Source organism: Haliotis rufescens, unplaced genomic scaffold (genome assembly GCF_023055435.1).
Source record: "Haliotis rufescens isolate VD_foot unplaced genomic scaffold, xgHalRufe1.0.p SCAF_13, whole genome shotgun sequence".
Classification (NCBI taxonomy): Eukaryota; Metazoa; Mollusca; class Gastropoda; order Lepetellida; family Haliotidae; genus Haliotis; species Haliotis rufescens.
In genome coordinates, this window is record NW_025963813.1 from 30,145,828 (window position 1) to 30,170,255 (window position 24,428).

Consider the following 24,428-nt stretch of genomic DNA (forward strand, 5'->3'; position numbering starts at 1 on the left):
GCTAACGGAGTGGCTGTGTCGGTATAGTCAGAATTCTTATTATGCAAACTGCTTGCGCTCGACTAAATCGCTTTGAGGTGAATGATCTGTGGGATTAACACAGCTTGGGCTAGTACTTCAGTTATAACACAGCGGACCCGTGAAGATCCGTGGTAGAATAGGTCTCCAGCAACCCATGCTTGCCGTAAAAGGTGACTATGCTTGTCGTAAGAGGCGACTAACGGGATCGGGTGGTCAGGCTCGCTGACTTGGTTGATACATGTCACTGATCCCAATTGCGTGGATCGTTGCTCATGATGTCAATCACTGGATTGTCTGGTCCAGACTCGATTATTTTACAGACGGCCGTCATTTAGCTGGAATATTGCTGAGTGCGGCGTTAAACAACAAACAAACAAACGAAATTTGCCATCATTCACTTGATGCTTGGTGAATTTATTACAGGTATAATTAGCGCTAGCAGCACTCAGATTACCAAATAAAGGTTCCCATTCGTCATTTCGTGTGTTTAGGGTAATTATTCAATTTAAATCCAGGTTTGAAGTGAGGTGAAATGTGTGTTATGTAATATGCACGTGGTAGCCCAGAAAGAGATGAATGATCAGTTGATTTACTATTTGTAAATCAGTGGATCATTCCTCGCCATCAAAGGATCAACAGAAAATACGTTGATTGATTAATCACTGTTATCTTGCACGGTGGATATGTCAAAAGTAAGTGTTTACATGTGTAGGTTTACTAAAGCCAAGGGAATACACTGACATCATGGCGTGAACTGCCGATGTAAAAACAACATACTTTGTTCAAAGGGTTAACCGATAATACGTTGATTGATTGCTCATTGTTATCGAAGTCAATGGATTGTTTTAAGAACCGTGGACATTATGAAAATAGTTATCACGAGGGCTTTCTCAGCTGACCTTTGAGACTTGACACCTATGTGAAACAACTGAAACAAACTAAGTGATCAGTTGAGAAACGAACACGGGTTATAATATCCCGAAACGATATTTTAAAATATTTGATTCTTACAGACTCGTGACATCGAATAAGTTTCTTTGTACAGCTGCAGATGTGTGGGATATTGTTCTTTTATGTGGATATTCACGGATACATTCCTCGAACAGCGAAGCTGCCTAAAATTATACATATAACTTTGGTAGGTTACAATTATGATGTTTGCATTTTGTTTTTAAGCATTTGCTGTGGCATTGAATAGAATCATTCTTATTCATCTACATCTTGGTTGGGAAGTTCGATTCGCGATAGACTTCTTTTCCTTTGTAAGCGTGTATATGTTACAGTCAATGTGTAAAATGTGATTCACTCAGGCAATGTCTAAATATTTCAGTCATTTTACAAATTGACTGAAAAATCTGTCTATTTATTTAACAGATAGACTAAAAATTATTAAGACGGTCAAAACATCACAATAGATTAATAATGCTAGGATTAGAGGCCAAACAATATACAAATGTACTTTTAATCCTAACATTTTCAGTCACTTGGTGATGATATTAAACATGAAAATGTTTGGAATTCGTTATCATAATAATACAGACGGACTTGTAAAATAACTGAATATTTAAGTGTTTAATAAATTTCCTAAGTGAAAATTTTGCACATTTTGACTGTAAAATTATAAACATGATAAAATAAGTAATGCTCGGGTGAAATATTTACTTTGTGTTGCAAGTCAAAATAGTGTAAACGAACATTGCACAATTACCAAGCATGTGAATTATAAAAACTTCGTCACCATTACCGATGCTACCCACAAAGATACCTCCGTTTCCATATTATTTCCAAAACTGTATTTCATTTTGTTGATCAAAGTGACCATACGCCCTTATCATGCTTATACTATCAATAAAAGTGACAAATGCGCTACGAATTGCGCAGCACAGGTCGCGAACTAGTCTAGATTTCCCGGGGAATTGCTTCAGATCAGTGCCCTTTTATACTGTCACTGTTCGATTGACGCAGATGCAAGGCAATCAAAAACACTGCATAATAATACCGTTCATAGTGTTGCTGCACGTGCAGTACGTGCAGCTCCATGGCCATTTTGTTAATGCACTGGATGCGTTTTTCCGAATCGTACGTGTCTCCCGACTAATGATTTGCATGTCTTGGTTGTGATCATTTTGATCAGGACAATTTGTCAGTGACATTATAACACATTAAACCTCTTCATTAACACATTAAACCTCTTCATTTTGCACCTCTTGGTCCGCTAATTTTGCTTATATGACCAAAAATATGCGTATTGCGTTTCTTTTTTTGAAGAGTATACATTGTAGCTGGAATGTTGCAGAGTGCGGCGTTAAACAACAAACAAACAAAACACACTATGCCGTGAACTTTGCCGGCACAATAGACTGGGCCCACTTGCACAAAGGGGTTGCGGTGCGACTTTTATTGTAAGTCGACGTGAAAGTATATACATCCTTAGCGCTAAGATTGCTTTGTGCAAGTGAACCCTGTTTGTATATTTATTTTAAAAAGAAGCAAAAATAATAAGTATCTATTCATTTTATTGTAAAAGTAAAATATCAATGTAAAGGAATTCTGATTCAATGCATATAACATGTAACGTTGCAGGCGTAAAACACGTAGTACAAATGCACGATGATGCCAGTATATATTACAATTGACACAGAACACATTATACAGTACACATATACAACACGCTCATTCATCCATGGATATATATATCGAATAGTAATCATCATATTTACAAACAAGAAATATACAATTCTATTGACAAGACGAGTCGTTATTGTGCCTTATAACGCGATGATTCACGGTCCGGTGAACTTTTGAATCTGAACACCTGATTGAACCCGCGACATATGGACCTAACGGAGTACACGTTATGAATTATGACTTTTAACTGTTCCTTGTTCGTAAGTTTGGGAATTCGAGTTTTAAGGAAACCACCGTAAAAGAATTGCCTTAAAGAAAAACGATTTCATATGTTTTAGCATAAGTGATTTTTAACCACGTAGACGACAAGGGCAGGTAACTCCTTCACATTTTCAATTGCTAATGTAAAACATTTACCTATTCTTTAACTATGTACCGTATAAAACATCTACTTTTCACAACCTAAACAACGAGAATCGATGTGGCAGTGTCACAGCCTATAGGTTCAATGTCCTCCTGTCATTGCTACAACACCCGTATATAGTCATGACGCTTTGATCTAGTCCGAGGTCAATGCATAATAGATCGTTGCCCACGTTTACTTTGCGTGATTGGAATATGTATGACAAAAGGCACAGAAAATGCCTTCCCCCAAAATGTTTTTAAAAAAAGGTTAACGCAATTTCTCAAAATACGAAAGAATAACCAATCATTTGTACAAGGTGTAAAACATTTCAGGTTATTTGGTGTCGAAAGTTATGAGAAAATGCAGTTCCATGTTTCTCTTTTATGGGGCCTACTCTGCAAGTATTGCCTATAAAGAAACTCAAGTTATACCGCATGTACAACGAACAATACCACGTGTGTAAGGAACAATAGAATCATTGATAGCACCAAGAAACGCTCACTGTGAGAACTGTCTCCAGTGTTGCCTCGCTCATGCATATGCAGGAGTCGAAGAGCAAGCAGAGGTATGAAAGAGCAATATCATTGATAATAGTATTAATATACCAATTGCAAGATGTTAACTTCTTGCCAAAATGCCGCTTCAAGTCGATATTAGGTGAGTCTTTTCAAACGCAACCCACACTTACATATATCTGCGTAAGTGGTCTTAAATATGTACAGAATGTTAGGGATTTCGTCAATGTTATCAACAAGGGTAGAAAAGCTCGTGCAATAATTTTACGATAAAGGAGATTCTCAATGCTGATTGGTCAGTTTGGGCGACACACATCCATGCTCCAAAATCGGTATAATGGATTACTTGTCACATGGGACAAATCATTTACTTAATTTCTCTTATGTAGCCCATTTCTGGTGTCCCCCGCCGTGATATTGCTGGCATATTGCTAAAAGCGGCGTAAAACCATACTCACAAACTCACTCACTCTTTTCTTATGCTGTAAATATTTGCACTTGACGTCACAGCTTGATCAGGGCATGTGAATGTCCACTCATCACAGTACAGAATGTCCAAAACCAGTTGGCCTATACTGCATAACGTCAGTTCGTTTCTCCATATGCCAAGCAAGAATGTTTCTCCGACGTAACAGATCTCTCGCATAATATGGAGGTCAGATTCATCCGCACCAGAAACATAGTTCAAGCAATATGTCCATTCGTCATCAATCGCCCTTCCATAACCAATTTGTCTCGAATGGAACGAATCGGGGCGGGATGTCGCCGACTGGATTTCAATTTGTTGAAGCAGAGTTCTTAAGTAGAGTTATCTCCCCTACACACTCATGACATTAATACCGGCGTTTTTTAGGATCGCTCTCGCGACGTCAATAACAATACCGCTGGTGTATTTTACCATGTCGGCATCAAGTTCTGGGAAGTTGTCGACCCAGTGTAGAGACATGGTGTCATTCTGCCAGCTGAACGATCGACCTGGCTTGTTCTGGATGAGCCTTGACCTATAATCACCCTGCCACGTGGGATGGCAGTTGTGGTTGAGGCATTTTACCTGAAGATGGGGATTCAGCAGCATCTGTTCGGGATGCAGCTCTAGTTCGTGGTATGACAAATAGTGGTCCATAAACCAAAAGTCTTTGTCGTTAAATTTCTGAAATACATGTCGCAGACTTTTCAGATACCCCGAGTTTCTTTTCGCCATAAGTGTGCCGTGATTTATTGACTCCGGCCAGCGCCCATGCATATGCCAGTCAGGGGAGGCAACTGCGCTATAACCGAATAACTCGTGGGGCACTTGCTGGGTCCACAGAACATTGTGGTCGTTGTAAACGCCGCCGTATTTCAAAAGGATGTCTACACGCATCGTGATGGTTGCCATGGGAACGGACATCTGTTCTCCCGATTCCGTTTCTGGAAACTCCCTGTAGACGTAAACAAATCTGTGGTCAGAGGACAAGCGTCTCCACCAAGTACCTTGAGGAGGAAGGGGTCCATGGATGAAGACTTTCTGGAAACCGGCGACGTAGATGGAACTGAGCATGCTCAAATATCCGGTGAATTTGATGAAGGGGTCCTCAAGGCAAATGTAGTGAGCTATTCTTGGTATAGGCGACTTGAGGTCAAAGTTGGGCTCGATATGACGAGTGCCATACATAATGACACGTGACAGCGTGGAGAACTTGTTCCTGCTCTTCCATATGTCCTTAGGAAACAGCTCCCGGTTGATAGTCACGCAGATTATCTCCCCTTTCCTGTCCCTGTTATATTTGGTCTCAGACGCACATGGTTTCAGACCGCCATGTTGCTCCCGCCCCTTTGCCATGACAACCTGCAACTCCTCCGGGGATTTGGGTTCGTTGAAACTAAGCCTCTTGCCAACCATTAGTCCCTCCAGGAACTCAGTATGCGTCCGTGCGTAGGCACCCGTGACAAGAGGCATGCTACGGAGGTGTACGGGAAAGTCTATCAAGATGGCGTCCTCCGGTGTGTAGATGCCGCCATATTTGTGCAACAGACTCATTACTAGCATAAACCGACCTGCTCCTTTTCGGTGGCATGACGTGTCGTTGAGTTTGTGTAACAAAAGATGTCCGATTTCTGCTAGGGACTGGTTAAACCACCGGTAATATTCTTCAGAATCTGTTGTCGGAAGTTCTTCGTAATGAAAGTAAACTTTATCAGGTTTGATCACTCTCACGGCGCTCTTTAACGCAAGGTAATGTTTGAATTCAAAATGGCGACTACCACACCATATGTAATGGAGTGTTGACGGAGCGAGGTCAGGCAGAAGGTCATTGCTGGGGTCATATTCCGCTGGAATGTCAAGGTCGGTCGCTTCGGGCTCTTCTTCTACTTTTTGGACTGCTTTCGGGAAGCGGTTGTTGATGGTGTCGACGATGTATTCGCTATCGGCAGTGTTGACCCTGTTGACACGTGCCTGCATCATCTGTAACGTCGCGTCGTTGAACGCCATCACCAGCACGCACAACAGCACCGTCGTTACCCAGAATGCAGTTCGCTTGGTCTTCCGGCTGCGCGGTCGAAGGCGGACGCAAAATTTCATAAACTTCATCTTGGTTGTGGCTGTAATAGACAAAAAAAAGCACGTTATTTTTTTTGCAAAGTAAGACGTTTTTATCAACGTATTCCTGAAAAAACAACATCATCATACTTAGTCTTCCTTAAGGTAATCTCATTCATACAGGGGCGGTCGGGTAGCCTAGCTAGTGGTTAAAGCGTTCGCTCGTCACGCCGAAGATCCGGGTTCGATTCCCGATATGGGCACAATGTGTGAAGCCAATTGATGGTGTCCCGTGATATTGCTGGAATATTGCTAAAAGCGGCGTATATCAAACTCACTCACTCATTCATACAACTGGTTTAGTCATATTTGATAGCTCTGTTTGTTGAAGTTAAAAGCGATATATATTGTTTGTTACCAAAATGTTATTACAATTAGACATAACTATTTAAATTACGCAGTTTGTTTAAAAGTACAAAGTGTTAAAATAAATATTTAGTTCAAAGTTGTGTAAACATATAAGTCATCTGGGTAAAAAATATATACACTGTATTGTTGTAAATTGTAAATAGGGGCGGCGGGGTAGTCTAGTGGTTAAAGCGTTCACTTGTCACGCCGAAGACCCGGGTTCGATTCCCGACATGGGTACAATGTATGAAGCCCATTTCTGGTGTCCCCCGCCGTATTACTGGAATATTGCTAAAAGCGGCGTAAAATCAAACTCACTCACTACATTGTAATTGTCCTGTTGCCATGTAACGTGAATATATTTATGTATGATCGTCACATGCCACAGTGTGTGGACAGGAAGTCACGTCATGTCAAGATATACAGGAATATTAAATCCGATCGTAGCGCTATGGCGACCGTAAGCCTATGTGAAAGTATTGGCAGTACGGCAGTCGTAGGAGTAAGGACGCCTCGTTGGACTAAACACTAATATGATGAGATTGCCCCTCCTTAAAGAGATTTAGAATGTTCGTGTATGATTGACTGTGTTGGATATTACATTGGCGTTTATAAACACGTTCCAATCTTTAACAATATATTCGTCATTATTCACCACGATCGCATAACGCGTTGTTGGGGCACACGGGTGAGCTTATAATGTACCATAGAGAGGCGACACAATGGCAGCCGGGCTTGCCGTGTCTTTAGGGTGGGTCTCGCTGAGATAGTTGACAGGAGTCACACCCCGTTGTGATAACGTTTCACACACAGTAACAGAAGCTTGATATTCAATTAATTCACTTGAGTTCCTTCATTTAGGGCTCGATGAGAAGCGTTCAGGTGAAAGGAGACAGAGAGAAGGGGAGGAGAGTTGATGATATCTGGAGAGAGAGAGAGAGAGAGAGAGACTGGTCGAGATCGAGAGAGACTGGTCGAGATCGATAGGGAGAGGGGAGACTGGACGAGAGAGAGAGAGGGTGAGACTGGTCGAGAGAGAGAGAGACTGGTCGAGAGAGAGAGAGACTGGTCGAGAGAGAAAGAGAGAGAGAGACTGGTCGAGAGAGAGAGAGAGGGTGAGACTGGTCGAGAGAGAGAGAGAGACTGGTCAAGAGAGAGAGAGAGACTGGTCGAGAGAGAGAGAGACTGGTCAAGAGAGAGAGAGAGAGAGACTGGTCGAGATCGAGAGAGACTGGTCAAGAGAGAGAGAGAGAGACTGGTCGAGACACAGAGAAAGAGAGAGAGAGAGAGAGGTGGACGGACGGACGGCCAGACAGACACAGGGAAAGACATACTGACAGAGACAGACAGACAGACAGACAAAACACAGGGAGAGACTGGTAAACCGATTACATGAACAACACATGTTTATAAACTGATACTTTGAATTTGAGTCAGAAATATCAAACAGATTATCACTGTAAGAGACATTTACTAAAAAACGAATATCTTACCAACGATAAACATGGTGTATTCCCGATACCCTACTCGTGTCAGAACGCGTGGCCTCTTCTACCCGTATGTTAACGCTGAATGACGAATGAATGGCCAAGTCCCATTGATAACCCAGTCGCGCGCAATGAATGCTGGGATTGACGTAGTCAAAACCACTTGCGACAAACAGTGGTACAGCGGTAATATTTGGTTGATATGTAAATAAACGCTTGAGACAACACGTTATGTTGTGTATTCGCATCACGTTCAGCCTATAGGTCCAAGTCAAGAATCACTTGATGTCATATACATTGTATCTCCCCGTCGCAATTGTGAATGTTACACAAATATGTTGATTTTGACCGAAAGATTATTTAGATTTTGTGACATCGAAAACAGTTAAGGAACGCAATTGAAAAAAGAGAAATGTTGTTGATTGCTTTTAGAATACTGGGTGAGTGGGTGATTGTTAGTTATGCCATCGGAAATATACTACTTAAAAGAAGTTAAGGAACACACGATTATTTAATAAAGTTAATTTGTCATGACATAACATTATATTTTTTAACAAAGTTAATCTGTTATGTCATAACATGAGCCCTTAATTTTTTTTTCATATGACTGTAGTTTATCTGTTTTGAGATGAACACGATTTTTTTCATGAATATAGTTAATTTGTCATAACATATCGTCATATGAACAAATCGGCTTTCTCTGAATTCCTTTGAGTAGTTATTCTAGCTTTAGCACCGCGGTATGTACGTAGCCCTGACGTAGAAAACCAGGGGATGACAGCATGAGCACCACCACAATCAGGTCACACACTGTCACCACCCGATCCTCGTTTCGTCCGAGTGATGGTGGGTAACTTAGTGGTTAAAGCGGCGGATCGTCACGCCGAAGACCCGGGTTCGATTCCCTACATGGGTACAGTGTGTCCACCGCCGTGATATTGCTGGAATATTGCTAAAAACGGCGTCAAACAAAACTGACTGATTTAGTAAAGCATAAATTCTGAAGAAACGTACTGACCCCGAGGTTCCCAGCATAGTATAGTCAACACATAAAAACAGTCATTGTCAGTTCGATTAATATCAATTATACATGTATTGGAAGAACTCCTTTGGGAAGCGATAAAATTGACGCCTGTTAGGAAACAGTATCTCGCGGTTCAATTAACAGCATTTGTCACAATGTGGAGAGACGTGACATGGCGATCATTACCATGTCACTCCCATAGTCAATAACCCAATAAACTCACACTATTGGAATATATACAGGGTTTAACTGGGGGGCATGGGGAAAATTGTGAGACTGTGTCTCCACCGATGTATACACGTGGGAACAAACAGTCGAGTGTCGACGCATGTTGGTTGGGGGAGATATGGTTTTCTGGGCGATATTGGGCCTCATGCATGCACAAGCTAATATATTCCATTCAGGCCTCGACAGGTCAAGCAAAACAGATCCTGTATAGACACTTTGTCATGTGAAAATACCAAGCTAGCTGTGTGATACAGATGAAAGCTGACAGTGTTCTACACATGTATTGAAACTTTCCTGCTCCCATTTTATTTCCTTCAACGGGTACTACAGCAGCTACCACTACTACTACCACTACTACTACTACTACTACTACTACTACTACTACTACTACATGCTACTTCAACATGCCACTACTACTTGATGAACCAATTATTATTATTATCATGATCATTATTAATATCATCATCGTTATTATGATATCGGTACAATAATAATAAGAAGAAGAAGAAGAAGAAGAAGAATAATGTCGATACACCTGCATACCATGGACTGTTTCTAGAAGGTGGTGCGACAGTGCGTTATAACATACCACAAAAGTGTAAAATAAACAAGCCCTAAAAGTGATACAACCGTAAACAAACGCTGGTCGAGTGCTTTGACGTCACAGCCGTAGCCACGCCCACCATAAACAGCTGATCCTACCTGCACAGCGCTATTGCGTACGCATCGATTATACAGTCATTATGAATACTGTGAGGTGCCCCCAGCAGTACATGCACTTTCAGGTGAATGAACAGCACTGAGAATGCATGGCTCAGTCGTGACGTGGGTATGAGCTTGAATGATTTGGTGTAAACAACGTTGTTTGTTTGTTTGTTGTTTACTCGGCGGTCTGTAACTAACCTGACTGGACCATACAATCCAGTGACTGACATCATGAGCATCGACCTACGCAATTGGGATTCGATGACATGCATCAACCAAGTCAGCGAATCTTTCAGCCGGGTCCGTTTGTCGACTCCTATGATAAGTATGGGTTGCTAAAGACCGCTTCCAACACGGATCGTCAAGGGGGATATTAATCAAAATCATTTTAACAAAAAAACACGTATAGCCTCTTGAATGGTTTTTTTACGTCATAAATAGATTGTTTTTCAAAAGGATAGTTTGGGATCCACAGGTCATCGCAACACGTCTTCTATTCTAAGTAAAATCAAACAGATATATATTTTGGTGTGCTCAGATTGAAATTGGAAGGGTTAGGTAACAAGGTCTGGCCGGGTTAGTGTCGTTTCGTACCCTCGTGAGGATTAATATTTAACCCTGATGTACTTTGTCCAGGCCCGTCGTGATTTGGGTCAGAGTTGCTTCCCTTAGCGAGTCAGGGGTTCGAATCCCAAATTCAACCCAATTAAGATCAGTCCGTTCGTTTCAAATTGGATTAAATGTTCAAACATCGTCATGTATCTTTCTTTGTCGCAATATAACACAAAAATTGTGACAAACGTAATTCTGAACTACATGAAATAGGCTTAATCCTGTGATGTTATAAACATGTTGTATAGCATCTTGAGAGGTCATCAATAACTTGATTCATTAGTCACGGGGATATAACAGAAAGGGTAATGGACCCCCCGACCCCCACTGCCCCACTGACACCGGATTGAGTATCAAACGGTGAAGCTACGTAAGGTCAACGCAGAGCGGTATGCACAGACACTGTGTGTATACAAGGTTTTAACAATGAACATCAGTGTTGTACGGTGCAAATGTGACGCGGGTGTGAGGGGAGGTGCCACCCCTTACTCAGTAACGGGTGGGGCAAGGGTCATGTTTATATACAGGAAACAGAATGACAGGGGCTGGCGTTAAATCATTCATACGTTATAATGAGAGATTGTAAATGTTCAAAAATGCGGTTCAAATATGACTGGTCACGCTCTGGTGTTTTTATACATATAACATAGAATACAATCAAATACAATGAACAGTTCTTTTCTGAATAGGAAAAACAGAATGAATGGCAATGCTAAAGATGTTGGGCCTCCTTGGAGTCTAGGGATGGGGCGGAATAACGAGGTATATTAAAAGCAGGAGAGGGAACATGAATAGCGTTAAACGGTTATTCGATGGTGATGTGTGTGATACGGGTTCATTTTCTTCACCACAACCGTTTAACTATTCACATTTGGGCATATTTCTGAACAAACTATCCATTTTAAGACTATCCTGCTCCTCCCTACCCCCATCCCTTCTCCCTCATAGGGGATGCCCAATAAATGATATAAGTGTAAAGCTATTTATCAGGGCATTATAATTAGCTCATTAGCAGAAACCCGAGGTCTTTCATTAACTGCCCGACGAAGGAGGTCTGTTGAAAAGACCTAGGGCTTCTGCAAACGATAATGCCCTAAAAAAGGGCGTTGTCGTTATTATAGCTAAAATGGATGGAATTTGTTTTCAAATATAAAGAAACAACAATATCGGTTTTGAAACATTCACTGCAATCAACAGGAATGCCACTTACCCACTTTTACAAATATGAAAACTTCATAGAACAAACCAGATGACGTCACTATTGAATGTGACATCACCTATCCCTACCCTATGACGTCACCTAATAACCGGCTTGATAATGGCCCGTCGTCAAGCAATATGAGGGCATTATCAAGTTACAGTGGCCCGCTCATTTCTGATAACATGCGGGCGGTTTAATGATAATTCTATCCATTTTAGCTATAAAACTAAATAATATTGATCCGTGGCCTTTTTGAAATTCCAATTAAATACATTTATATAGATGCTATCTAGGGACATTACGAGCTAATATGATATGGGCGAGTAAATCTGCCCACCGACACCAGCTCGTTAAAGCGGTATGGTAACCTCGGACCTTATCTAATGGAAGGGCGGGGTCATAGGGGTGCTCCTAAGAGACAGAGTGGTTGCTCGGTGATCTACAAAACAAGTATGTTGAATTAAACGAAACAGAAAGGGCGCGCCTCTGAAATAACGCTGGACAATGACCACGACACTAAAGAACAATGACCACAACATACAAAATATTTAGTTTCGTCACCGAATATATTTAGAAAGTAAATAACAATACCACCACCCGTAACTACACCCGTATATAAATAAGATTAAGTGGCAGTTCTTACTCTTTGTAACAAGACCAACAACGGTATAAAGTTACTATTTCAACAAGCATCGGGAAAGACCAGACTAATGTGTTGACAAAGGTAATTCGATTGACTGTTTCGGACAGCGTGGAAAGGATAAGCTTAGAACTGTCCCGGAGGTTGTGAAACCAACACTGCCGTGTAAACAAGCGACAGAGGTACCGTTAGCCGTTTAAGACCAGAACGGTGACGCGAGGACTGGGTTTCGTCTGTGTCCAGGATGCGGTCTTGATCGCGTATCGAGGCGGGACATCCCTCGATATCAAGTGGAAGACAAGGAATTCTTTTCAGTCTGATATCGCATGTATGTGCAGAAAAATGAAGTATGTTTTCGCGCCCTGGGTGAAAGAGGTCACGTAGGAGATCTTAAGCGGGTTCGGTAATGTTTGCTTTGGAATAAATATTCGGCACGTCGAACGTGTCGCATTCAAAGAATTGCCTTATTAGATCAATTACTTGAACAGATTGGCGCAAGCGGGGCACAGTTGCGACAACCAGTCTATCATATTTCATGCCATAGGTTGAAGACCTCAAATATTTCAGGTTAAAAGTATTAAACTTTATTTAAAATAACTGATCTTTCTGGCACCTAAGCAAACATTTTTGTTCACATGTGAAATTTAAAACGAAACGAAATGGAAGTCTTTAGTTGAAGAACATTCTGTTCTTTTCAGGTTGGTAACATAAACAGGTTTTCTCTGACGACGATTGTAACATGATCGGAATCGGTTCTTTTCTGAATTATTGAATAGGAAATACGAATCTACACAAACAGGTAAGCAATTATCTCAGACGCACCATGCTGTTACAGGCTAAGTCTACAAAACTAACTGTCGAGGCGGCCGCTGAAACTCCTAACCTACATTTTACTGAACATTCATTGTGTGTACAGCAAGTCTTTGTACATACGTTTTTATTCTTCTGTTTTTTATCTCCCTGCTTCGCTATGATTAAGTTTTTAGGATAGCCCTCCTTGGTTTTACAACTGGCAAACGTCTGAGACCTGCGCCATTCTCGTCTTCTACATTGAGTACTCCTCTACGTTCGCCATCAAGACAATCGCCACTCGCCACCCAGACAACCACCTCTCGTCACCCAGACAACCATCCCTCGTCACCCAGATAACCATCCCTCGTCACCCAAACAACCATCCCTCGTCACCAAAACAATAACCCTCGTCACTAAGACAACCCCCCTCGTCACCAAAACAACAACCCCTCGTCACTAGGACAACCCTCCTCGTCCACCCAGACAACCACCCCCACCACCCAAACTATCACCCTAACTTCCCCGAACTCAACCTCTACCCACCAACTGCTACCTTGACACCCTTTAAACACCCAGACACCCACCTCGACACCTTTCCCTTAGTGAGGTTGTCGAGTACACCAATGTTCCCCACACCTATCTGACGGGCGCATCCCACTCGACAGACAAACCTATACAATGCTTGCAGGTATCATGTTTATCAAACAAGAACGCAATGTAAAGCTCTCTGCGTTGCACGCATAACGGCATATAAATACATCCAGGGTATTCATACTTCAAAGTTAAGTCCTTCTACACATCTTACCCTTATAATGGGCTATTTAAGCTCAAATGGGATTTATTTCAAGCTGTTGCAGAAATTTGAAACCCAGGTAAACATGGAAACTTTTTGTCAAAATGAAAAATCAGTAGATCCACGGTGAAGCTATGTTTGACTTGCGAATGGGTCGCACAAAACTGCTCTTAAAAATTGAACTTAACAATGGGAGCGTGCGGGTAAAATAACGCACCTGCAAAAATCATATTGGTCGAATAATCAGAGTCATTTCTAAATAGCGGGATTGTGGGTGAGGCGTGACAGTCGACCAATCACATATATATCAGACTTTCAATTGTCACGCACATCTCTGGGTGTTGCAAGCGGACATGACATTGATAAAGATCTATGGTCGGTTGACGTGAAGGAGTGGTTTCACAGCGTGGGCCTAGTGCTCGTGACGTCATTCTTTCAGGGAGGAGAGCGTACGTTATGAAACACGTTGATGGTATAAATGTGATATACACTGACATCCATATTAATATATTTTGATATCTGAAAATGAGGTTATTACTGAATATATTAGTGATATCTTCTCACCTGTAACAGATTACAGAGCTTGTCTTTCTTCCGACCCTACATCAAAAAGATGCTAAGATACCATCTTAGTATTGCCCATTGTTAGATTACAGTTCGTACGTACACCCAGTACAGTTTTCAGTTCGAAAACCCTCCTCATTCACCATGAAAACTATGAAACAAAATTAGATCATCGTATACTCACCCGGCAGGCACAACATGAAAATAAGGAGCCTACGAATATTTTGCAACATCGTGTACGGGTAGACGGTCACGTTCCTCACACGCGCTGTGGGACTTGCTGATCTAACTGGGTATTTTAGTGTGCGCGTTCAGCTCCAACAGTGAATTGTTAAGAAAACACGTTTGGGGCTGACGAGATTTATTTAACTGCCCAGACTATGTGAACGAGTCCCATTGTGTTGTAAACGACAGACAGCCTATTCATGCGACAAGTTGTATTAGTCGTCCTAACGTTTTTCATACAGTTTATGGTTGAGCATGAGCGAACTGCAACAACACGATGTGGTACGATAATGACATAGGCAGAAAAACATCCATTTACACTTGGTCAATGTAGCATAATTTGCAAAACAAATTTTTAAAAAGGAAGATGATTATTACTTGTCTAATACTAATAATACAAAGAAATTGCTCTGGTGCAGCTGATGGTGAAAGGGATGCTGATGGGAAATATCAGTTATTAAGTAACCATAAAATATACATAGTGACGTTAATCAATTTGACATACGTTTGAGTTGCATTGTAAGTCAGTGCACATCACTTTATTAGTAGAAAAGTATAACACGGTCTGTTTAACCTCAGTTCTATATCGGACACAAAATAAAATTGTTTCTTTTATGTGAAAGGCCATGGTCTTAAAACCGTTTTGTTTGGAAATATACTAGACTTACACACGTCTCTTGGGCAATAATTATTACTTTAAATCATAATTTCTAGATTATGCAAATAATAAGAACATGTGCCTGTAAGAGATTGGACTGTCCGCTTATCTAGATTTCTCTATTATAAGGATAGAATTACGATGCACCTAGGAACTTTACATTCCGTACAGACTTGGAGCAAGGCTTAAAATATACCTCTGTCACGTGAAGCATATATTAGACTAATAGAATCTGTTCATGCATATATATTTAAAGCCTTTAAAGTGCAGTAGACACGGTTGTACTTGGGGAAATAAAATATTTTGTAAACCGTTATATATATCGAAATTTAAACAAGGGGTTTAATCTACATAAAATTAGCAGTGAAATGTACATGTACACTTATGAGAATTATTTTTGATACCATTACACATATAACGCCTTGTGATTTTAAAAGTCCAAGGTTGTATGTACAGCCTGAATAGAGAACAAGCAAATCCGTCGAAATAAGTTTTCATAATTTCGATTCAGTGATGTTGAGATCATCATTGGAAGTTGAAGTGGCATAAATACCATTTACTCGCTCACCCACTCCATCGTCTAAGATACGATATGTATTGTTACTTTGTCCCCACCGTAACAGGTTGTTTAATCAATTGTTCTATTGTATTAAGACTCTAGATATTAGGTGTTGCTACTCAATCACCATAATTATTAACCATGTAAATTTTGTTCTCCGTCACAACAGATGATAGCGCTGTGTAGGTGGGCTCAGGTTAGGGGCGGACATGTCAGATTTCTGATTTCTTGTTTCTGATCTTTGTTTTCGAGAAAACAGGGTTCAAAGTTCAGACAGAAGTCCTGACCCTCACAGGCAACAACTGGACATTGTCCAGTCATTATTAATGATCGTACTAAATGCAGAGCATCATTTTCCCAGGAGGGAAGAAAGAGAGAAATATGCTTTGGGAGGCCTTATTGTAATTCATCGTTCTATTGATCCTTAAACTTCAAATGACTATTCCGCTCCCACACCACGATGGCGTGACTAAGGTCACAAGGAAGGTCACCCGTGTCCCTGGCTGTGCCCAATGCCATTTGGTATTCAACAATGGCACTAACATCAACCATTTACACGAGCCTTACGACTTCAGTCGGTAAGATATTTCCTTCTATTTTTACTATTGTAAGAGCGAAATATATGCTTAAATCGAGCCTTGAGCTTCTTAAATGGCGCGGAATAATCCGTTGGACTTTAAATTGAAATGACTTCATTGACATGAATTACTGTTCAACACTAACCCGGATTATTTTATCATAAATTATTGTCAGAAAGTCCAGTTTAAGCATCCAGGACTTGTATTTGACATGTTCTAAAAATGAAACCCCACTCCTTTGTGTACAATGTCTTTAATGGACTTCAACTAATTTTGCCAACAGTTCTGTCTGACCAGGGATGCTTTAGAACATACAAACTTCAGCTGAACATACACTCATGGAAACTTAAATCTTCTAGTGCCCGAACTTTTTAAGTAACTGCTGCAAAAAATGGAATGCTCGTCCCTTTGTCCTCAGAACAGAGCCATCACTTTATTTTTGTCAAGTCAAGAACGTTTCTGTTTGCTCAGCCATTTTCACTTTTTACATATGTATGTGTGTTGTCGGCGCTGTGAGCATGCTTTGTTGCGTGGAAGTGAGGACTTTATAAGAATTCTTATTATTATCTATCAAGATTATACAAATGTAGGAGTATTAGTTATCTTTAAGATGTACATGCGATACAGGTTATAGTATACACTGGTAACATGTAAGATGTAGAGTGAAAGGACCCTTCGTCCCGGGTTCGAATCCAGATTTGCCATGATTATGAGCCTCGGTTTTCAAGCTTAGAATCAAGCGTATCGGGAGCGAGTTCTATTGATGACCCGATCACATTTTTTTATAATATTTGTTAAAAAAAATAGTTTTAGATCATAATACGTAATAATACTTTCTAGCAGTCAATTATATAATCTCTAAAAATCCACGGTTATACACGGAAATATACGTAGAGAGTGAGTGAGTGAGAGTTTGAACAGTACGATGTAGATTTAGAAAACCACGTCACCTATAATTGTTATAAATATTTTAAATAATTCATAATTAATATATACAAAATATTCCCGTAATATGATTACATGCGTTCGATAGCATGTGGAGATTCTTAAATTTAACGCTAACAGTTGGAAATACCATTGAATCTCCTGTGGTAGTGGCAGTAGCAGCAGTGGTAGTAGCAGCAGCAGCAGTAGCAGTAAGGAGAAACTAAGGCCAAGGGGAGGTTAATGTGCACCATATCTGGTGAATATATATGTGTTGCTCTTTTGTCCTTAAATCATCAGTGTCGTTCATAAATGACTCTACAAGTCTGCAACCGAAATCATTTTTGTTTATTTTTCTTTCAAGCGACATCATGGGCGACCTCAGCATCATTATCACCATCCTGCGACAGTACACATGTCCGCGATGACCGATATCCCATACAGGACAAATGCGGTTTTATTGATCTGCTCGCTCGTTGACCACGCTGTTCACAGGACTGGAAAAATGTCCATGAATTGAATTTACGACTTCATAAATGTATCGGAGATCAACATAATTGAACAGGCTCAGCAATGAGGAATGATGTGTTAGGACAATACTACAGACGTATTCAGAAGTCAAGGTTACAGTATTCACAAGGGAAACGTCAGAACGCTGACGTCTTGAAATAGGGCGGGGCGAGGAACAGTCAAACGCGCAGGTGGTTCTTTCAGTCGAGCGGAAAACCAAACGAGCAATGCGAATGCACATTTAATTGAAAATGTATACGTACAAGTGTGATTTAAGGTATTAAGGGATATAAACAGCATATATGTACAACACTAGGGAGGGTATGTATGTATTAGAGCAAGAGGCCCGTCGGTCTCGAAGGAATATGTCTTTTTAAGTGTCAAAATTCATTTTCGTAGAACTTTAACAATAAAATAGGAGGTTGACATCCTTCAAGTTGGAAAATGGGATCCTTTCAAAACGAGTGTATGTAAAATATTTCCGATGGATGCGAGGAAAGCACACACTATAATATATACAGTGTACGAAATATAACAATATCGTGTTTGTGTAGGATCAGTTTAACGGAGGTAATATATGGACACGAAGTTTTAACTGTTATATAGGTAGCCTTGGCTGCCATTAACTGAAATTGAAACAGAACACTTCTGAGGCACATCACTTGCTGAGGCAGCGAGTTTATAAAACGCTGAACGACTGTCAAAAACTTTTTTAATCAAAGGTATATATAATTGTAATTTGAAAACCTCTTGACTAATTCGAATCGAATGTGGTACACCCGGAATATACAAACAAGACAAAGTACACGTATTTCTAGAATACATCGGGTTTGATCAAATCGAAGCTGATTTGGACAGACTTTAAATGACAATTAATACATTTACTTTGTGATAATGACAGATGTTACTCATATTGATAGTGATACAAAGAGCAGCCGCGTGTTTAATTTGACAAAAAGGTCCCTTTCAATCGAGCTCATCAGACCGTGGCATTATGGGCTAATTGGTCAAAGACAATGTCCTATTCAAAACGGAAAAAAGCGTTCGGTGTGATGAATATCGACCTTCACACAAATTAATTGCTTTGGTAATTTAGACCCAGGTTCAAAAAGGATGTCACATACCCAGATACCCGTCGTGTTTGTACAGTTTTCTATGGCTAGTGGTGGATCAAAGAAAAGGTACGAAATGCCCTTGGCTATTTTCGAACGGTTGCTGTTTTGCTTATAGCTTTAACACCAGTGGTGGCAGATTTGATTTAATTGTACGCTGCTTTTTTTAATTATAGTTATAGCTTATGTAATGGCTTATTTAAATTATTGCACAAACGTGTTTATGTAATCGCCGTGTGACTAAAGATGATGGAAAAATCGTTTTCTTGCAGATTTACACATCCTGAATCTCATATTAATTATATGCACATTGTAGAAATAGTTTTCATGGTGAAATGCATCTCAGTACATATATCTGTATCAAACCGTTAGTGAGTGAGTTGGGTTTTACGCCGCTTTTAACGGTGTTCCAGTTATATCACGACGTGTCAGCTTAATGTGGGAGGAAAGCCCGAAGTGATGCAGGTCTCAGACGTTCACCACTTCGGTGAAACCCACGAGCACGGGTATGGTGCTGATAAACCTAGAAACATAATCGGGGCTAGACGGGATTCGAACCCACAATCAAAGGTTTCTGGTGTGCCCAAGGGATGCAACTCTGCACAGCGAATAGCGGAAACCCAAGAAGACTGGGCCACCGTTCCCCCGAAATCTCCCCCCCTCTCCGTTCTATCTATAGACCACGTCATATTATCCACCATATTTAGATGCAACATATTTTTCGGAGGAAAATGATCTCATTCTGCTGAGTTCCTAGAAATATGATTACCTTCTATAAACTTAACAAAGGCATTATTTTTCACTCAGCCAATTGCATTCCGTTCTCTACCCCTAATAGTCACCTGTACGGCTTCCATCAAGTGTGTAGTTTTCTCGTCATGTACACTAGCTATTGAGCCATGCTGTCGTTAAACAAACCAGACAATTGAAACGCACTTCAAATTCTTCTTTGGAGCTGTCATTAACAGACAATTGGACGCATTCTCGTAAAAGACGGGCCGCTTTCATAACTTTTCCTGTCAAGCCCAAACCGATTATACTTCTTAAGATATCTTTTTCCGATTACTGCATGTTTGTGAACATATACTTTTAGGAGAATATAAAACTTGATCTGGTTGAGACAGGCCTGACTCACGGGCTGCCTCACGGGCTTAATTCAGGATTGCGCAAGTTTTACAAAACGACATCATTTACGTATTATGAAATACTTGCTAAGTACTCTCACCATAGTGCAATAACTACAAGTACATTGCCTACTATATTTTAGCACGTATGTGCTTTTAATTGCACACATAGATGTACATTAGTGTCGTGTTAGCCGGACGTTGGTTGGTTGGTTTGTTGTTTAACGCCGCACTCAGCAATATTCCAGCTATATAACGGCGGTCTGTAAATAATCGAGTCTGGACCAGACAATCCAGTCATTGATATCATGAGCATCGATACACGCAATTGGGATCGATGACATGCATCAACCAAGTCAGCGAGCCTGACCACCCGATCCCGTTAGTCGCCTTTTACGACATGCATAGTCGCCTTTTACGGCAAGGATGGGTTGCTGAAGACCTATTCTACCCCGGAATCTTCACGGGTCTGGCCGGACGTAGACAGTGTACATACCTGTAGACTGTCCTTATTGAGGTATCCACACGACTGTATGACAAGAGGGATGAGATCAACTTTCCGTTAGTCAACTTTTCCTTCATGTCGAGCCATATTTCAGCAGCCCCAGCCTTTAGTGTTTACATTTCAAACTTTTGAGGTACAATCGTGCATGCCCTTCCTATTTCAAAGAGCGCCATACGATTAGTAATCTTGCTCAAAAGCTGTTTGTTCAAGGTTACAACGGTCAAAGCCTCAGCAAATCTTCCAATTGTTTTAGTAGACATGTGGAGGACATCTCCAAATTGTCACACATCAGTGACAAAAATGATTTTCGATGCAATTCTCTATGTTGACTTGTACCATATGTTCCCGTGCCTTTGTCAGGTGTATTGTAGACTTGCCTTTGCATGTGTTTGTGACGGGTGCCGCCGATGGGGCAGGATGCGCACATCTTTTCGCGAACATCTGATATCATCACTGTTTGTTAGTGATTCATAAGCACATGTTCATGATTTTGTCGGAAACGTACAATAGAATCGGCTTTTATAAGATATTTCTTATGATCCTAAAAAAAGTTTTTTTGTCGCTTTTATTTCTCTTATACTGTACATTGTGTGACAATATTATTGTGTGTGGTAAAATATTCATGATAGGTCCAATAATAATAATAATATTGCACTTCTATATCGATGTACATGCACGTGTGCGTGTGTGGCTGCTTGTACTAGTCCGGACTAATGCCGATTTTATAGTGCTAGCCCACTGAGATACCATGCCGCAGTTTAACTCCGAGCCGACGAGTCCTTGTTTTAGCCCCTTAATGCCGAACGCCAGGCAGGGTTACACCAAGAACCATCTTAAAACGTCTTTTGGTATGACGCGGTCGGGGATCGATCCCAAGACTTTTCGCTCTCCGGGCGGACGTTCTACTAGACCACGGAGATGGTCAAGTTATGAAGAGATAAGAAATGAATTTATATGACAGTAAAGAATGTCAATAGCATGTACATATATATAAAATAAATGTCATGATTCCAGGAAAACGTTTCAGTATAAATCACATGACCCTCAAGTGAACATGTTTTACAATTTTACAAGGGGTGTCAAATGGCGTTAGACGCCTTACATCACCATACACCAAACAAATATATAACATTTACATATTGAGTTAATGCAGTCAGAGTAAGTAAACAAGCACGTTGGGGTATAATGTAAGGGGGGTATAAATACCTTAACACCTCACTTGTGAGGGTTTTATAACACCTCACTTGTGAGGGTTTTATTGTCATTTTATGTCAAATAAGGCGACCCCGGAGGTGGTCGTCACGTCTATAACGCTCTGTACGTGACGAGGCAGGTAAATATAACACAGATTCTCTTTAATGCTGTGCACAAACGCGTTATTCATCATGTTCGTCTTAAACAACAATGTCGTAATGTTATGGCGTCTGCATGTAGTTTTTTTTCAGAACGAGAAATTGAAAAGGATGGCTCTCCTTGATGTCAAACTGTTTCTAGTTGTTGTAAATTCGTTTTATATGGTCATAAATACTCATATATGTGTTTGAAAACGTTTTGTGTGGTGACGCATCGTGGTTTATGCGTGTTAAATAAAAGCCATAAGTCTTTAGATCGATGTGCAATTTAAGATAGCCAGTTTTAGCAATATTCCTGTAATATCACGGCTGGGGACATCAGAAATTGACTTCACACAATTTACCCGTATGTGGAGTCGAACCCGCGGCTTCTGTGTTACGAGCGAGCGCTTTAACCACTAGGCTACCCCACCACCAACGATTAGAATCTCAGATGAGGGTGGATGTGAGCGAATGAAGTTGAGTACTAAAGCTACAAGAATTGCTGATATTGTTCCTCTGTCCTCAGCAATATTCCAGCTATATGACGGCGGTCTGTGAATAATGGAGTCTGCACCAGACAATCCAGTGATTGACATCATGAGCATCGATCCACGCAATTGGGATCGATGACATGCATCAACCAAGTCAGCAAAGCCTGACCACCCGATCCCGTTAATCGCCTCTTACGGCAAGCATGGGTTGCTGATTTTCATTTAACAAGGTCCAATTATTTATACAACTAGTCATAACTCGGCATCTGAGTGTCTATTCATCACTATACAAGAGGTTACGCTGACATTAATGCCATGTGATATGAACTACTTACCCCGGTGATAATTATATACCTTTCCACAACAACCATTTAACCTTGCTACTGTGTATTATAACAATAATTATACTCTCGTGAGCTCCAAAGGGAAACCGCGCAGTGTTATAAAGAGACGGGTCCGTTTGAAAACGCGAGCTACTTCATATAAACATGTCATCCTCTTGAATGCATAGCATAATTAATAAAGAAATCAAAAGCTTCAAAATGAAAATTAACCTTCGAAAATATAGCTTTGAAATTAGGATACATATATTGCAATCGTTATATGCAATCAACCATTGCGCCGAGTAACCATTACAGACAATACGCATTCACATAAATTGATCAAACAGACATCGTAAGTATTCTCCACGGTATAAGAGACTTGTATTAGTCATAAACCGTAGCCTATCATAGGTTTTTGAGTGGTCACTGAGTGCCACTGTTTGAACAGTTCAATAAGCCAACGCTCCCTTAACAGGAAGGTTAATGAATGTGGATTAAATCCTCTTAGAGGTAACACGCTACTAAATTGAGATAGTATTTGCGATAACGGGACATCAGAGGCCCCGCTCCCAGATTTATTAATGGTTATTTAGAGGATCTAGCCTATAGATCAGAGACCTGTTTAGAAACATGCGATCGCGACGTAATATCAGTATTATGTTTTTCATTTGGTCCCTTTGATACAGTATACAAAATTGTTTGTCATCAGTGACAAATATGATCGATAGATGCAATTCCCTTATTTTACTTGTACCCGTGCTTTTCGGGCGAACTGTTGTCTTGCCTTTGCGTGTGTTTGTGACGGTGCCACCGGTGAGGCGGGATACGCTCACCTTTTCTCGAACACCTGTATCATCACTTTTTGAAAGTGATTCATTAACACATGCTCATGATAATCATGAAGTTTTAAATTTAATTTCGATCACGATTGAAAGTGTGAGTAAGACACGCTCCATTATACTTAACATTATGTTAGGATTGTTGGCGGACACAGCCCGACATTCCGCTGACAGAAGATCGTGCAATAACACTGGCACACCCACGTACTTAAAGCGTTCTATTTTTAGAGTATTATTGAGTAAGCCGGTGCATAAATATTTAATAACAGCACTTCAGCCTGGGATTTTTTATGTTATAAAGAGGTGGACAGCAAAACTCGTTGGATTACAGTTACCTAAGGATAACCGACAAATCACTTTAAGTTACTTTTTTTATTTAAATGATAAGGGATAGAGACTACTGGTTAAATAAACATTGATCTCAGGTTCTGAATTTACAGGTCTCTTTGGCGTTTATTTATTGTAAATGGGTGTGTTCCAATGACGTTTTGTGAAACGTGATTACAATTATGAAATGCTGAGCTAGAAGTAATAGAACGATAAGGTCTAAAAGTACAAGAAAGTCAAAACGTACCTGTTCCTCTTAGTAGTCGACGCCCGAGTGTGAGGGGCTCCAGTGGCAAGTGAGAGGGTAACGGTTGTGGGAACAAACTCATTTACAGGTGCGTTGAGCAACGTCCAGGTCACTGTTGACAGTCAAA

General features: G+C 40.6%; 1 protein-coding gene across 3 annotated transcripts; it reads right to left on the bottom strand.

Annotated features, from left to right (window-relative positions):
• Positions 1-2,517: 2,517 nt before the first annotated feature.
• Positions 2,518-24,428, bottom strand: LOC124117799. 3 transcript variants are annotated; one of them, XM_046479821.2, is made up of 2 exons: positions 24,302-24,428; positions 2,518-6,153 (listed from the first exon to the last, which is right to left on the bottom strand). In XM_046479821.2, exons 1-2 carry the CDS (start codon positions 24,381-24,383, stop codon positions 4,388-4,390), a joined length of 1,848 nt encoding a protein of 615 aa, XP_046335777.2. In that variant the 5' UTR covers positions 24,384-24,428; the 3' UTR covers positions 2,518-4,387. The 3 variants fall into 3 exon arrangements, with proteins under 3 accessions (XP_046335777.2, XP_046335778.2, XP_046335779.2); XM_046479822.2 differs by lacking the exon at positions 24,302-24,428 and adding an exon at positions 14,730-14,855; XM_046479823.2 differs by lacking the exon at positions 24,302-24,428 and adding an exon at positions 7,993-8,153.